The sequence below is a fragment of the Cinclus cinclus genome, chromosome 7 (genome assembly GCF_963662255.1).
Source record: "Cinclus cinclus chromosome 7, bCinCin1.1, whole genome shotgun sequence".
Classification (NCBI taxonomy): Eukaryota; Metazoa; Chordata; class Aves; order Passeriformes; family Cinclidae; genus Cinclus; species Cinclus cinclus.
In genome coordinates this window covers 33,826,878-33,844,017 of record NC_085052.1, presented here as the reverse complement: position 1 = coordinate 33,844,017, position 17,140 = coordinate 33,826,878, and the positions used below count along the sequence as shown (strand labels likewise).

Here is a 17,140-nt window from a genome sequence, read left to right as displayed (position 1 = left end):
TGTGCATCATACTAAAATGCTTTTGGTTGAAAATGATAAACTTAGACTGCACTGTATGGAAGCCCAAATGCTGTCTTGTTCCTCTTGACATCTCTGATGATGAAGCCCCAAATACGAGCGTGTCAAGAGAGAGGCTCCGTAGTCGCCTTCGCTCGCTGAAGCGTTGAATGTTTTCTTCTGCTAATTCTGTAATTCTGTTTTTTGAGCCTGAGTGTCAGTAAAGCCCTCTGGCAAGCACATGTTGAAGATCCCCCTCCCCACTCCCCTGTTGCACAATCCTAGCTCAGGCTTCAGTCCTGGCTGCTTCTGGTTCCATCCCAGTGCGTCGGCCGAGGAGACTCGCTGTCAGCTGAGGTCCTGGGAACAATAAGGGTGTGTTTTCCTGATGATTTTTTTCCCCTCTCCTTTTAATATTTCCCCCCCGTGGTGCAGCCAGAGCATGTGTGCATTTTCACTCCTCCAGAGTAACAAAAAGAACCCGAGTCTCTCTTGGGAATTCTCTTCACGATTGTTTCTAAAAGCTCAGTTTTTCACTTACTCCATACACTGTGTTTTTGTCACTGTAAATGGAAACCCATTCCATGTTAAATTCTGTGTTTCTTTAAAGGGTGCTGCAGGTCCCAGGGGACAACCCGTAAGTATCTCATCCCTATCCCATCTCTCCCCCTAATCCCTTTCCCCTTGCATTCACTGAACTCCTTCATTTACTGAGGCCTTCTTTGATCACTTTTCTTTTGTAGGGACCCCCAGGACAAAAAGGAGAGAAGGTAATTTCCATGGGGGTCTTGTTGGAAATTAAAAGAGATGAAGGGACCTGGTGGACTTGGTGCTGCTTGATCTGACTGTGAGTGAGGCGTGCCAAGAGCAGAGGGCTCAGGGGATGGGGACAGGAGGCAGGGTGCTTATGGGCTGCAAATTGGCATAACTGCACTGAGTTTGATACAATGATTTACACCTTCTGGATCCGACCCTGCGTGCCTATTTTGGTGGCCTCTGTGGTTTAAACTCTTTCCTTTTTAATCCCCTTCTTTCACAGGGTCAGTGTGCAGAGTACCCGCACAGGGTAAGTCATTAGCGTTATTATCCTCTCTCCCCGTGCCTTCCCGCATGATAATCCTCCTTCGTTTGAATGGCTTTTTGTTGGAAGTAGAGATCGTTTCATTAGCAAGAAGCGTCATCTGGACCCCCAGGGCAGTGCTTGGCTGATTGATGTGTTTCGCAGAAAAGCAGCAGATAAGTTTTTCCAGGAGGGATATTGGTTCTCCGGTCTGCTCCTGCCCACCGGCGCTGACCCCTAGATAGCCGCTGTCAATTCTGCCTCCTGGAGAGCCTCCTGTGCTTTGTGCTGGAGAGGGGAAGGTCCACATCCTCACCCTAAAACCCGGTGAAACCCGGGGGTTCTGGAGGGGTGGAGGTCACCCACCCACGCTGCTGCACTGGCTCCATTCTGCTTCCACAGCCTCTGCTCTGGTTGTGTGGCCGGGAGCACTGTGGGATTTGAAGACCTGGGGGAAATTGTCATCATTCCTCCCTTTTCCTTCTCCCTCATGCTGGTGCCATCCCTGCATAGAGACAAGGAGAAGGGTTGTGCTCCTTGCCTGAGGGACACCCTGCACCCCTGGCCACGGTTCTCTGTCAGGTCCCCAGCGAGCTGGTTCCCCTGCTGGTCCCCAAGCCTGGTGGACTTTCTCCCTGCAAGGAGGAGGCTGAGTGGGAGGGTTGATGCCAGTTTAATGAAAGCCAGGATGTTGCTCCACCTGCCCCTTTGTCTTGGCCTGGCCAGCATGTGCTGCAGCCAAGAGCGGAGGGAGAACATCACGAGGTTTGAGGGGATCTAACCAGTTCTAAAAACAACCAGAGTGCTGAAAATCCACTGGAAATGCATTGGAACGACATCATATGAAGTGGCTGGAATTTGTAATCTGGGTGTACAGGGAGACAAGCTTAAGAGCTTTCTGTTTATTTTTGATGGGCCTCTGGATAATCAGCTGGGCTCTGGTCCCTGGCCCGGAGGGAGCAGGGTTGGAGCAGCAGAGCCACTGGAGAGAGAGCTGGGCTGGCAGCAAGGGAGAAGGGGGCCGTGGGTAAGTGCCAGTGCCCCGTTCGATAACAGCCGGTCAGCTGTGTTTATTTAGTGAGCCGGCTCACTAGATTGTTATGTTGAAAAGAAGCCAACAACACTGGTCACCGGAGCAGTGTCCTGAGTTCCTGTTAAAGCCCTTGTCTCTGACTGTGCCCAGTGCTCAAGGTGAAAAGCTGTGGCAGGACCCAGAGCAGCACTGAGAAGGGAGCTGGTGCATCCCTGGAAATAGCCTTGGGGCAGAGACACACTGGTTTGGTGGGTCGGGGTTGCAGGGTGACTGAAGAGCTGCAGGGCTGTGGCAGTAGGGAAGGGTTGAGTACAAAGCCTCACATCCTGGCGGTGTTTCCTTGCCTCTCATGGAGATACTTTTGGTCTCATGAGGCACCAAGCTCGGCATTATAAAAAGCCCATGAGTTGTTCAAGGCTGAGACATGCTCACGGGAAGGGTGACTGTCCTCAGATCAACTCGAGGACACGCTGTCCTGAACTGCAAGTTCAGGGAGCCAGAGGCTCAGACCAGCCAGCAGAGGTGCAGTTGTCTTTCTTCCTCCCTGAATGAAAATTAGGATGGGCCTTGTTGCAAAATGGCGACGCTGCTGACCGAATTGCAATTTATTCTTGCTTTTCTGTTTGATAAGGTTTTTTGTCAGATGTTCTGGTGAGGAAATGAATACCAGCATCCTGACAAACCGGGGATGTTGTTTCAGTTTTGTTTCATACTTGTTTTCTTAGGAAGGAAATGCGGGGTTAGGATATGTGCCGTGGCTATTGTTGCAGTTTCCTAATTTTGTGTCTGTACGAGTCTGTGTGGCCTGCACTGCTGTGAGGGATGATCCCATGCACCAGGGCTGCCCATTCGGGGTGAGAGGGCACTCAAGCTGCTGCAAAGTGCCACTCAGTGGAAGGGGGGGGAGCAGCCATGCTGCGTTTGCTCTGAGAAATGCTGTTTGTCTCACTGACCCCGTTTGTCTCATGTGTGTTCACTGTTCCCCAGGAGTACCTAAGTACCACACTTGCAGCCCTGCGCTCTAACCAGATCCTTACTCTGAAGGTTTGTGGGGAGTGGTCTGAAGGGACCCAGTTCTGATGCAAAGGCTCGAGGGTGCAGATCCAACATTGCATGCTGCCTTCTGAAAAAGCTTCCCATTGGAACGCAGAGGGGGCAGGGCAGGAGCTGGGTGGAAGTGCCTTCAGATTTCTTCTCTGAACCCTCCCGCTTGCACCTGAAGCCATTGCAGGGTCTTGTCTGGCCTGTTTTTAAGACTGGTTCTCTCCATTTTCCTCTCCTTATCCTTTCCAGCACCCTCCATCACCTTCCCTGCAAGCTGTGTAGTATTTCAGATACCCTTCAGCACTTGAACACCCAGGCAAAGCCAGCTTAGCTGGCTCTCCTGAGCTAAGGGGCCTCCTGCACTGTCTTGTAGAAAGGGGAGGTTTGCCTTTGGATAATATCAGCCCAGCTGAATTTCCAGCAGCTCTGCTTTTGGAGTGACAGCTTGTGGCTGTCTGGATCAGTGCATTTGAACACAACCACCTGATCGTGATGCTGCAAAATTGGGTTACCACTTCTCTTTGCAACAGGACTGGGTCCTTGCTTTCACTGCACACACAAAGGACAATGTTTAAAGGGAATAAAATGTGCTGCTTGGAAGTATATGGTTTCTGTGGTGGGACACCTTGCAGGCACACCTCTGGGATCTGAGCACACAGTTCACGTGGGGAAGTGTCACAAGTGGGCACGTTTTTGTGCCTGAGCACAGAAAGGCTCTCCTGCTTCTCCCTATGTAAATCAAGAGCAACTTCAATGGAAAACTGATAGGAACAGGAAAGTGGATCAGGCCAGAGCAGCATTCCTGGGCCTGGAGCCGGCATGGTGGGTGCCAGGCTGACAGCAGCATGCGTACGAATGGAAACTGGATACAGCAAAAGGATGAACAAATGCTCATGAGCTTTAGTGCATTTGATTTCTGTGTGTCCGGGTCAGCTTTGTGCCCTAAGGCAGCATTCCTGGCTATAAGCAGTCAGAAGTTGATGATACTGTTGAGCGAGGAAAAACAAAGCACAGGCTGCCAAGGCAATGCCGTGCTTTGGTGTCCAGCTCCAAGGCCTGGTCTTCTCCCTTGGCCATGGTGCTTGTGTCTGCCAAGTTAAGTGAACCAGGCCAGGACCTCTGTGCTGACACCAGCTAGCCCCCTTTCTCCCACCCCCTTCCACACCTGAAGGAAGGGTGAGACCTGGAGATACACTGGGTTTCTTGTAAAAGAACTAGAAAACTCTGCTTGGAAAACTTGGAGGAAATAGTAATTCTGATAGTTGTCCCAAATCTGATGATGATGAGAAGTTAAGAGAAACAATCCCATTGCCGGACACCCTAGCAGAGCCAGTGAGGGGATGTCTTGCAGTGAGCACTTCCTTATGAGATCAGCAGAGCTGGGTCAAAGATCCCCTGGGTAGCTTCTGTTTCCCAGCAGAGGAAGCTGTGACAGCTCTGTGCAGTGGGAGCACTGGGATGGTGAGCGGGCACCCCACACCTGCCAGGCTGGCACCTGCTGGGTGCCCCTGTGAGCAGCACGGAGGAGCTCAGAGGTCTGCCAGCAGGTACCCACCCTGCTCTCACGCCGGGCTTCGTTTTCATGGCAATCTCTGTGTTCCCCTTCTCTCTGTTCTCTCCCCTGGCTCTCTCTGACTCTTGGTACCCTAATGGCCTCCTTTGCCCTGCGACCTTCTGGTTTGATCTTCTTCAGCTGCTGCCTCTCCTCAATTCAGTGCGGCTGGCTCCACCTCCGGTCATAAAGAGACGCACTTTCCAGGTAGACTTCTCCTCCTTGTTGCCTGTTTCTGAGCTTATTCCAATGCTTGCCATTAATTAGCTTGCTACTTGTCTTTCTTCCCCTACAGAGGGCTTTCCAAGAGTTTCAGGCAGAGCTGAGGGATTTTCTTTAAAGCGGAGGAAATCTTTGATGTGATAATGTTGCTAAAAAGAAATGCAGTGAATCCAGTTTTTTGAACTAAAAGAAATGGGCCATGAAGCTGTTCTTGGGGCTGTCGACAAGCAGCCTCCTCCCTAAAGGAGTCAGTTCTTGCATATTCAATCTCCAGAAGAGTTTGGAACCCTCTTGCTGAAATACATATACTGTCTGTGAAATTTAACTGAGATGAATGAATAGGCAAACGCTTCTTCTAAGGGCTAGTCTAGTCTGAGGCACTCGGGGAAATGTGTTTAAATAAGCTCTTAGAATGGTTTCATTAGATCACATTAAATCTTTGTGTAAACACATTTATTTTGGTTTCCAGGGCCATAATTCATGTTTAGTTTATTTTGGGAATGAATTCATAAAGTGAATTACGGACATATGAATAGTGAATTAGAGTGTCCATAGTCAGAGTTCATGTGGCTTTTAATGAGCCCACTTTATGCTCCCTCATTCCATCCATCAGAATTAGCTTTTCTGTGTGGACAAACTGCTGCAATTACCCCGCTGAAGTGTGCTGGGCACTCTCTATGAAGTGGCTGGGTTTTGTCACCCTGCTGCCTGTCTAGACAGTCGGATGCCAGCAGGGAGCTGCAGGACGCAAGAGACCTTCACCATGAGGTGCCTGGTCCTTGCCCAGTGCTGGGCAAATCCTGACCTTACCACTTGAGCCCGTGGTTTCAGTTCAGTTTCTATCGATTCAGCATTTGCACCACACAGAACCCCACGGATTGCGCTGTTTGCCCTTCAAAGTTGACAGTCTGGAGAACCAGGCCAAGGACTGACCTCTTGGGAAGGCTTTGAAAGCTGAAGTTCCTCTCCAGGATGAAGTGGGAAACTTGAATAGCTGCCCTACATCCTGTCGTCAGCCTGGGCTGCAAATTCCCTCTGTCCGCAGAAGAAAATTTCACCGGAGAGTTTTTCTGTGATCTGTTTTGCCTTCGCTGTACTCATCCTCTAAATGCAACAGGGTGTGGTCTGCTCCTACAGATCTGCCAGCACCAGGCAATTCCAGGAGCCCACCATATGAATACTAAGAAAAACAGTGAGGCTGCAAAATGGATGTTAACACCAGCACCTGGAAGGGAGGAAAATCCTGCTGCTAACTCTGAGCACATCAGCAAGAGTGCTTTGCCCAAGGGCTGGGGCCAAGTGGGGTCCTCTGTGAGGAGGCTGAGCATTGCATTGCTGGGGTGCAGTCAGGGTGGCTGGCTGGCGTTTAAAAGAACTGAAAAGTAGTTCCAGACAGCTAAAAATACAGAATGACAACTGAGGAAAATGACACCTGATGTCCCACTTGCTGTATCCACTTACTGTATGGACTTACTGTCCATTTAGCTCTGTGGGGGTCCTTTGTGCTGAACAAATTAATGAGACTATAATGATGTGGTAATAACACTTCGTGTGTTTAGGGATCTGCAAGGATGGGCACATGCCTAGACAAATTCTGCTGTGCCCAAGACAGCAAAGTGAGGGTGATGCAAACTAGACTTGGGGTGAGCTCCTTCCAGCCACTCCCTGTGCTGGGGCAGGGCTCCTGCTCTGCCTAGCTCCCTGTCCCCTACCAGCACCCCATTCCAGCACCATGCTGTGTTTTACTGCCATAAATTTGGGGGCTGGCAGAGAGCAGCTGAGGTGAGAAGAGAGGAGAGAGTGCCAAAGTGAGATGGTCAAAGCCCCCTTTGCCTTCCCACGGTGCACCCATGCTGGGGGTGTTGTAAGATGCAGTGGAAGTCTTTGAAGCTGGAATGAGAGGTCAAGGCAAGAGGACATCTAGAAATATATTCCAGTGTCCTCCCAACATCATCATTATATCCAAATCACCTTCCATATTTAGAAGCTATGAGACCATTTACGAGGACAGTTCAACAGCACTGAGTATGGAGGATAAGGAAGCCTAGAAAAGAACCTGCATTCCCTTGCAAGGACCACAGGATGAATGAAGATGCACTTTGGGCACCCCTCATGCCTGGCCCAGCAGGCTTCCCAGCGTGGGCTGCGGGTTGGACGGTGAGACACAGGAAAAGGGCTGTCGCTCCACATATGACCGAGCTTCTTGTGAGCCTGGCCCACATGGTGGAAATTTTCTTTTAAATAGAGCTCATGGCAGAAAGGATGAAATTTGCAGCTTATTACTTTCATTAATCATTCTAAATAAAGCAAACATCCCTGTATCTGCATGTTTTAATAAAGGCAGCCAGGATAAACAGCGCACTTGGTAGGAACGCAGGGGACAGATTTCATGTGTTTTCCTCCAGTGTATAAGGCTGTGGAGAGGATAAATGCAGCAGAGACCCAACTGCATACCCACTGACTTTTAATTGAGAAACAGACACGTTCAGTTGCTAGCTTCCCATGGATCCACCAAGGAAAGTTTTTCAGATTTAAATCGGATCACTGGCAGTAGGCTGTCATGGTGTTTTATCTAGGGAGGTAAGCCTAATAAATTAACAGCTTAGCAGGGGTGCCACAGTGCCCTAGGAGCACGTGGATTCATCAGTTATAGATCAGCAGTCTGGTATTCAAATGTGGTGCTTCCAACCCACTGTCTCCTCCGTGCCGCTTGGTGCCACGTCCAGGTCCTTTGGGCCAGATGACATTGCTGAGGCATGAGCCACAGCCACCGAGTGGCCACTGAGGGGCCTGGGGAGGAACCGGCTCAAACAGCTCCATTTCAGAGAGCTGAAAATGGCAGGTGGCTCAGCAGGCACCGCCTTGTTAAATCTTAGAAAAACAGGCTCTGCCTGGTGTACATGGGCCTGCCTTGGGTGGGCTCCAGGAATGCCATGATGATCGTGTTATTTTCTTCTGGGTTTGTGGCATTTCTACTTTTGGTCCTTGGCAAAACAGAGGGAGAGTTGTCCAACAAATATAGTATGGGGGGAAAAACAGACTGAGGTAAGACACTGCGGCTCTGCCTGGAAGCTCCAGTGTCATCACGGGAGGCTTTGCTTCGCATGTGACTGTCAAGTGCTTTGGAAAGCCTCCTCAGAGACTCAAGAGATGTTGGTCTTTGACACATAAATTTTACTTGACTGGCTCAATGAAGAAAATGGTCTCTTTGGACTGCTCTGTCATCACTAGATCCCTTTAGAAGGGAGCTCTGACCAGGTGACCTCAGATGTCTTCGCAAACCACTGGGTGCTGGCTCCTGCTTCCCAGGCAGCCCAGCTGTCCTCGGCAGGGCTCTCCATCGCTCTTGGAAACTTCTCCTGGCAGTAACCTGGGTCTTGCTTCTATCTCCTCTGCTTCAGTCAGGCTGGCCTGCCTTGGGCCCTTGGGGTGGTGGTGTGAAGGGTTTGCTCTGTCTGCTGATAACTCTTGTTTTACAAACTGCAGGGTGAACAAGGACAAGCGGGGATCCAAGGTCCCCCGGGGCCCCCTGGTCCCCCAGGGCCTGCTGGACCAGCCGGACCTGAAGGAATCCCAGGACGTCCTGGGCCAATTGGACCCCCTGTAAGTCCTTACCAAAGCCCAGATCCTTCTGTTTCCCCATCCCCGAGGGTACAGGCTGTTTCCTCTGGCCCCTGTTGCTTCTAGCGCAGCTGAGGTAGCCACAGAGGGGAGGCTTGCAGAGAATGTGGATGTGTGGAGAGGAAGAAGTTCCGAGCAAGGAGGAAGGCAGAGATGTGAACTGGGCACTGCTGCTATCTGGACGCACAGCGGGGGACACCAGGCTCATTTCCTCCTCCTCCTCAGCCCCTGCAGATGGCCCCGGGGAGGAAGTAACGCTGGGGTGTAATTGTCGTGCTCCCTGTCACCCCTTTGAAGTCCTGTCCTTGTCCTAGCAAGCAGCCGAGGAGGGTGGGAACAGAAGCACCGTTTATAAAATAATGCCATTGCTGAATGGCAGGGCAGAGGACAGAAAATGCTGCTAATGTACCTCTCTCTTGCAACAGGGCAGAGCGGGAGAACCTGGAAAGCCTGGCAGAGATGGAAAGGTGGGTACCAGAAACCAGCTCTGTTCCTGGGAGCTGCAGGGGCAAATGTGGTGTGCTGGCTCTGCAGCCACTGCAGAATGAAAGGAGCTTCCGTCTCAAAGAGTTTTCAAAGCCTGCTAGCAGGACAAACAAGTCTGGTCCCTGGAGGCAAATGCACCTCTCCACACATAATCCGGGGGTCAGGGGTCCTGTAAGCATCCTCATTTCTCTCTGAGAGATCTTCATCTCTCTCTGAGGAGCCAAGGACAGGATGGCTAAACAGGTGAATTGCCAAAGCAGGCAACATCAAGGGTGGTATAGTCATTAGAGCATATTTAGAGTAGTTTTCCTTTCCTGCTTACTCACAGGCAGCTCCTGCATAGATATTTTGTTTATTTATATTTACACACACATATGTCTGGTATGCTTCATGGTTCATATCAGGTAAATTGTTTGGTTATTTCTCATTAAAAGACACAAGTGGTTTGTTTGTTAATATATTCTCTCTGTTTAGCTTGCCAGAGGAAGCTGCAAATGCCTGATTTACTCCAGAGCTGCAGTGGGCTGGGAACAAGTTCCCCAAGAGAGCCAGAGAAACAAGAAAAGATTCTGGAGCATAATGCATAAGGCCAAGCAGCTTTTTAGTCTTCAAATTCAGCAAGAACAAACCTAGGGGAATGGAGCACTATGGGCATGAATTTATTTGGGTGTATGGACTAAGATATCTCCATGAAGAATAGATTGGGGATTTTTGAGCTCACCAGTGTGAAATTCTACGGGGTGTTTCAAACCAAACCAGCCATCATCCTCCCCATCACCCTGCTGTCCATGTAGTGTCTACACTTTTACACCCTCCAACCCCAGTATCTGTTTTGATTTTATCCACAGGGCTTACCTGGGCCTCCTGGACCAAAGGTGAGACATCTCACCTCACTTAGAGGTGTAGAAAGATGATGAACAGAGATGGACTCTCCTGACGAGGACCGATGTGTACATTTTGATGGATGGAGGAGGGGTAAAAGAGGTTACATCAAATAGCTGAGAAAGATTCCTAACCCAGCTCAGCACTGCCCCTGGGGCCCGGCCCGTGTGCTGACTCATGGGTTTCATCCAGGGACACGTCTGAGTTACATCTGACTGAGCCAGGCACGCCTCATCAGCCCATCTTGCAAAATTGTTTGCCACACACAGCTTTATTGGCTTCTTCCATTCTCAAAGCATTTCCCAGTGCTTCAGGAATGGGTTTTGCAATGCTATTGTTAACTCTGCCACGGTTTCCCATTTATTCACTTGCCAAAGTGCGAGGGAGGGGGTGGCGGTTGTTGTTTTTCAGCTGCAGCCACCCAAACTAATTGTTTTTTATCTGAGATGTGTAGCCAGGGTGAGGAGATAGGAACCGTGGAGTTGGGGCATAGAGCTGGCACACGTTACCTGTATGCCAGGACTTTCCTGCCAGGGCTCAGCCCAGTGTGGGTAGCTCTGACCCGTGGGCCTGAAGGGACAGGAGCTCAGTGGAATCACTGTGAACAAAAGGCAAATTTTCCACATGGGATGCTCTCCCATCCCAGCAGTACCCCAGGGAAAAGGGCAGAGATTTGTCCCTCTCAGGCCAAGCCTCACTTTCTTTTGTCTTTTTGCCTTTTGCAGGGAGACACTGGGATTCAGGGATACCCTGGCAGAAAGGTAAGGAGGGAAGCTCCAGTGTTGTTCGATGAATTAAGTGCACTGATGCTTTGTGGAATCATGGGTCAAGGTCCATGGGTGATGCTGGAGCCTCCTGTGGAGCTCTGCTCCTGCTGGGTTTGCAACAGGCTCACAGATTCCCTTCTGTTACGTGTGTAAAGAGAGCCTGAGCCCAGAGTTATCTTTATCTCTGCAGCAGCTATGGAATAAATATCTCCCTGTGTGTCTGTGCCTCTCTACACCCACTTCTGGGCTGAAGTGCATCTCTTGTGCATCCAGACCCATACAGGAGGCTGGAAAGGGCCAAATCCCTCTCTGGGATGCAGGAAAGAGTCAATCCTGCTCTGAGTTAAAAGGCAGAAGCTGGCAATGCCCGAATGCCTTCAGCAGCAGCTGATAAACAGCAGGGTTGTCAAGCCCGGAGGGCGTAATGAACAGACAGAGACAGGGGAAAGGCACAAAGGAAGATCAAACGGGAGAGAGGGAATGAGGAGATACTGCTAAAGAGATGTCAGCTGGAGAAGGGGAAGGTAAATATTGCCATCAGGAAAGAATCCTGTGTCCCCTGTTATCTCCACGTTGCTTTATGGGTGCTCTGCAAGCAAAATGGCAAGACCTGAGAGCTTTTTAATTAGCTCTGTATAAACGGAGAAGTTTTCTGTTATGTCAGGAAGTGGGAATTATAGCCCCTGCAGACCACAGCCCACTCCTGCAGACAGACACGATTTATTGCCACTTCTCCCAGGGAACCGTCGGATTTTCCATTAGGAGCCCATCCTGTTCTGTGTGTGCAGCGACCTCACAGCGAGGGCCTCTCCTACCAGCTCCTCTTACATGAAACAACTTGTCTGGCTAATTCACTTCTGAGCAAAGAGCCCACACTGATCTTGGGAGGATGAGCCCAAGGCTGTGACCTTGCTCAGGGAAGGCTGGAAGAAATGGATGAATGTAGGGGACCAAATCCTAATGGGCAGGGAAAGGAAGGCTACATGTTGAGGAAAGTTGTTAACTCGGATATGATGTAGGATATGGGGCCGCTCCTTTCATTCCATACACTCCGTACACTGAGTGGTGCTCCTCTCCCAGCGACCCGGGGTGGGTTGGTGTGTGTGGGACACCTCGGTGTGGGACATCCCTCTCAACACCTCTGCTCACCTTTCTGGCATCCCACAGCTCCTTTTCTTGCTGCTGTGTTTGCTTCTTCCACTGTTTCCTTTCTTCTCTTCCTCAGGGTGAGGTGGGTGAGTCAGGCTTGCCCGGTGCCCGTGGCCTCCCTGGAGCCTCTGGCCCCAAGGTAACCTAAAACTCGAGTCAGTAGGGGCAGATGAGTGGCACAAGCCTGTCCTAAAGGACATATCCAAGGCCAGGGGCTGGAGACAGTTCTCTAGAGCCTGGAATGAACCATGCAGACAGGAACAGTTGCTCCCGTGTGAAGAATCTGGGCAATTGTTGGCCAAGGTGATTCCATGCTATCCTGGACCTGGACCTACACGGTCCCCCATTAAAGAATTAAACTGACCCAGCCTTTATAGGCTTTTGCGCCAGGGCTGTGAAAATGAGGGTGGCTCTGGACCATGAAATGTTGGAATGGTTTCCACAGCCTTACCACGTGCCTCAGTGTGGGCAACCTCCAGCATCCACTGCAAGGACCTGAAGCGCCTTTGCACCCCTGGGAGGGGAGGGGGGGCTGTGGCCAGTGCTTGACTGGTATTGTGTTGCTGTGAGGAGAACCAGAGTGCTGGGGTTGCATTTGTCACACCTCTCTTTTGGCTACTTTGTCTCTTGCTGTTACAATTGAGCTGCTTGCTTGGTTTCCCTTCATATTCACTGTCCCTCTCTGTTTCCCCCCTTTCTCTCTCCTTTGCTGGGCAGGGTGAAAAAGGGGATGCTGGCATAAAGGTAGGCATGACAAATACGTTTTTCTAACACACGGTAGATCACCTGGGAGATGCTGCTCCTTGAGCTGATGGATTGTAAGGGGAGGTTGGGTCCAAGGCAGCTCTGTGGGGTGTTTGATGGAGTGCACATCTGTGCTCTGATTAACCACAGACAGGCACTCCGAGCTCAGGCCATAAACTCAGCCTTTATCCTTTTGGTGGAATTTAATTCTTACCAAAGGCATTTCTCTGACTATGAAGCTTGCTGGTGATTTGTTACATCTCTCTATTTGATGGGCTAGGTTGGGGTTTCCTCATAAAATCTGGTTAGCTGACGCATCAAATCCACTCAAACTCCACGATTCAGGCTGAGGTTTGGCAGCAGCTTTTCTGTCTGTTTCTGGACACTTTTTACAGGCTCATATGGTCTCTGCCCAGATGTTATCTATTTGACTGAAATTTACTGTACCCATATATTTAAAGTATATTACTCAATGCAGACCGTGCTTAAAACATTACAACATTGGCAAGTGCTCATGGCAGTCAGAGCACACTGTGTCATGCCATGCATCTTAGACATCCTGAGGAAAGACTGGTCCTGTAATATTTGGAAAGGCATAAACTGTGATACGTACATTTCAAGTATTTAGACTGTGGCATGCAGCTCATCTATCGTGCAGCACATAGACTTTCTATATCTCTTCCATGTGGGTGGATTACTGTTTGAAGAGAGAAAAGGCCCCTTCAGAGCTTACCAAGGAATTTAAAGAAATGTTCTTTGGGAATTCTGGCTCTGGGTTTGTAGCTGAATAGAGCAACAGTGATTGTCTTCCTACAAGAAGACTACCTCCTCAGAAATACTACAGTGCATGTAGAGTCCAAAGGTTCCCTGTGTCCATCTCCACATCAGTGGAATTCTGTCAGGCACAAAGGTATTGCTCCTGTTTGCACCTGTGTGAATGAAGGTGGAATAGCACCCAGAACTGATATGTTTCAAACGGCTTGGAGTTTGCTGCTCTCTCAACAGCAGGTTTCCCATTAAGCTGAACTGTAGGACTGAAGTCAGAGGTGGCCTGGGAGGGAGAGAAGGCTGAAAGGAGAAGCTGTGTTTTGTCCTTGCTTAAACTCCCATGTTTCACTGCTGGCCCTGGAATGCAGGCTTTGCTCATGCCCATGTACAAGGACTAGACGGCTCTTCATGCTACTTGACAGTAACAGCCATTTGTTACTGTCAAGGTCACTTTCCTCTTGACTTCCTTTCTTTTTGCTCAGAGGAGTTGAAAAGGAAGTGCACACACATTCTTAAATCAGCAGCCAGACCTCACCCAGTAGCAGCTCCCGAGCATCCAACAGCACGTGCATCTGTTGTCTTTGGAAATTGCTTCTTTCTGTTGTCCTCCCACCTAGGAGGATTGATTGGGACTCTAGGAGACTTTTGAATCTTCTAGCTTTGGATCCAATTACCTTGACTAGATTTTACCTTCTCTTTGCCTTGAGGAACCCTGAAGAAACAATGATTCATAGGTTAGCTGTAGTAGCCAATTTCGCATGGAATATCACTGCTTTGGCTGGCAGTGAAGAATATCTCTGGCCTGAAGAGGTTTCTTAGTGGCACACAGACCCCTTGTTCATTTAACCACCTCTCCCTCACCCAGTGGCAGGTGCAGCACAAACTAGATTGTCTCTCAGCTGTTTTTTTTCTGTGGCCACCATTTGTACTTTGATCACGTGAGGACCTAAATCTGAGTCTCATGAAGGTCATTAGGCAGTGATGTAATCAACCCGGGCCACTTAAATGAACATTTGACTTGAGTGTCCCCAGATTGTCACATTCAGTTTCACTGATGTTTTTCTTACTTTTTTTTTCCCCCCTGAAAGATCCATAGGATAAGGCTCTGAGGAAAGAGCCATGAAGTGCCCACAGCTTTTCTCAATAAAGCCCTGATAATTTGCCTCTCACAGCAGAGAGCAAAAGGGAAGGGTGTCTGCTTTAAACCAGCAGCTAATGAGCTGATCAGCGTGAGGCATCATTAGCACCCAGCGGGGATAGAGCTGCTCACACCAGGTACAGGAGAGTGTGAGGCTTCTGCGTGGAGGGAAGAGGAGTGGGAAGAGCTGGGAGCCGGGCGGGATGTTTTGCCTTTTTCCCGGCTCCTGGCTCGGCTGCACCGTTCCAGCGCTGTGATGTTTTGCCTTTTTCCCGGCTCCTGGCTCGGCTGCACCGTTCCAGCGCTGTGATGTTTTGCCTTTTTCCCGGCTCCTGGCTCGGCTGCACCGTTCCAGCGCTGTGATGTTTTGCCTTTTTCCCGGCTCCTGGCTCGGCTGCACCGTTCCAGCGCTGTTTTTAGTGCTGTGCCCGGCACCGTGCGCAGCTCCGAGGGCACCGGGGGATCACAAAGGTAGCAGCCCAGAGGGTACTCGCTGTACTTCAGTGCCTTTCCAACACTTAAGGGTTTAAAGATGTCCCGGAGAGTTGTCTGTCCTGCTTTTTCTACGGTGCTGGGTTTCTTTCTCTTCTCCAGTGGCGCAGTGTCTCGTTTGTTGCTGCCTTCTCCAGTTAGCCCCAGTGCCTGTGTGTCCCGCCGGTGCAGAGGGATGTGCCAGTGCCATCAGGAAACACAGCCCAGGCTGGTTGCTCTTGAGGTGCCCCTGTGCGGGTTCCCGTGCTCCCTCTCACCGAGGGGGTTTTGCTTTTGCAGGGTGAAATAATAATGAACAGCTCTTCAGGGGGCGGTTCTTCCAGGAAAGTCTCTGGGAAGGGGAATTATTGTCACAGGCTGGGCTGCCCTATGGGGATGGTCTCCACAAGCAGGGTGGGTGTCTCTCACCAGAGAGCATTCCCTGCTGGGTCTCACTTAAACAAGACAGGGAGCATGGCTGAAAGAAGAGAGATCCACATTCTCCAGTACGAAGTATTCCTAATTATTGCTTTACATAAGATGTGTAGGTTAGAAGGTGCATGCAGTAGGTCATGTATATTATGATACTAGAAAGTGTTTTACAAAATACAGTTCACAGGATGCTGTAACTACAAAAAGTTATTTTTTTTAAAAAAAAAGCGTACACGTACATCCCTGCTAAATAGCTCTTCCAACCAAGGACTGAACACCCAGAACAAAACGACAGTAGCAGTATGCAGATTGCCTGGCGATGTTTCATTTTCCCGTTATCAGCAGACAAAATTCAGGCTAACAGCACAAAGCAACCTTAGGATTATCTGTCTCTCCAAATAGGTTTGTTCACCCCAGAGCTGCTGCAGGCTGGGTGCCTCCCTGTGCCCCACAGCGTGCTGTGACATGGGATGTGGCAGCAGGGTATGGAGGCTGTGGCACTGCAGTGGGGTCAGTTCAGAGGTGCCACTGATGGGAAGTGGCCCCAGCTAGGACAGTCAGGTGGGGAAAACGGTGCCTCACCTTGCTCAGGAGGGTTTCTCATCACCTGTGCCCTGGACCCTCCTCACGGAGCCCTGGGAGGACTCATCTCTTGTCTCTTGCTGTCTTTCTCTGTGTGTCTTGCTTTGCTTCCAGGGGGAGAGAGGCATGCCAGGGCTGCCAGGAAGACATGGCTCTAAGGTACCTTGTAACCAGAGGAGTGATGCTTGTCTGCCCCATCTCACCCGTAGCACTCGACTGCCCCTGATGCACAGGCATTTGTGTGTGTGTCTGTGAGTCAGTGACTGTCCTCAGCTGAACTATTTATGCTTCTAAATTGCAAAATACAGGGCCTAATTTGTGAAGGCAGTGGTGGGGGAAGAAGTGTTTTAAAGAGCAAATGGCATGCCTGGCCTGATGCTGACTTGCAACATCAGGGTCTTAATGCTTGATGCCAATGAGAGAAGCCAGTTGCTGATGCTTTGTAGGGAATTGGCGTTTTGTAAATTGGGTTCCCAGGTGGATGATGCAGATGTGTGTTAGCCCAGCTGGGATAAGCAGGGCTGCCCAAGTGGGAACCTGGGCTAATGCAGCAATGAATCAGGATCAGTTTGTGTGAGCAGCCCTGCATGTCTGTGGACTGCAGTTTAAGAGTAAATACTAGAAAATAACATGATCTGCATTCACTGATTTTTGGCTGAAAAAATGAGGAGCAGGCATCCCAAAGCCACTCACTGCATGTTGTCCCTTTCATGACTCTAGCCGGTGTTTGCTAAAACCTGCTGACCCTGAGACAATCTGGAATGCTTTTTACCCCCCATTTATTGCATAGAATCCCTGATCTCCATCTTCTGTCCTTGTGTTTTTTAGCTTTTGTCCCTGATTTCTGTTTCAGAAAGCTGAGAGGTATGATCCTGCTGCTCTCTGACTACCCACTCCTCCTTGTTTGAACTCTTCCAAGCTTTTTTTTCACTTTGAACTTGGCTCCCAGTCCTCCTCACTACCTCATGTGCTACATCCCAACACCTCATATTTCCCAACTTCTAACACCACTTTGCTCCCTCCCCTCTCCTTAGTTATCCCTCGTACTCCCTTTTCTAACTGGACCTTTTCTAACTAATGCTAACACAGGGGATGCAGAGATTTCAGAGTGGATGGTTGACAGGGACGACCTGCTTTTTGCATCAGTGCTGTCCAGGGAAGTGTGACAGTCCCAGTGGGAGCAGCTGCTCCT

The 17,140-nt window shown here is 50.0% G+C and overlaps 1 protein-coding gene across 1 annotated transcript in view; it reads left to right on the top strand.

The window, feature by feature from the left end:
- The window catches only part of COL13A1 (collagen type XIII alpha 1 chain), an 83,729-nt gene that overhangs the window by 41,031 nt on the left and 25,558 nt on the right, over positions 1-17,140 (top strand). The window contains exons 10-20 of the mRNA XM_062496204.1: positions 608-634; positions 741-767; positions 1,037-1,063; positions 4,828-4,893; positions 8,395-8,511; positions 8,955-8,996; positions 9,864-9,890; positions 10,623-10,658; positions 11,890-11,952; positions 12,531-12,557; positions 16,063-16,107. Coding sequence (XP_062352188.1) covers positions 608-634; positions 741-767; positions 1,037-1,063; positions 4,828-4,893; positions 8,395-8,511; positions 8,955-8,996; positions 9,864-9,890; positions 10,623-10,658; positions 11,890-11,952; positions 12,531-12,557; positions 16,063-16,107 — 504 coding nt within the window. The remainder of the gene's footprint in view (positions 1-607; positions 635-740; positions 768-1,036; positions 1,064-4,827; positions 4,894-8,394; positions 8,512-8,954; positions 8,997-9,863; positions 9,891-10,622; positions 10,659-11,889; positions 11,953-12,530; positions 12,558-16,062; positions 16,108-17,140) is intronic.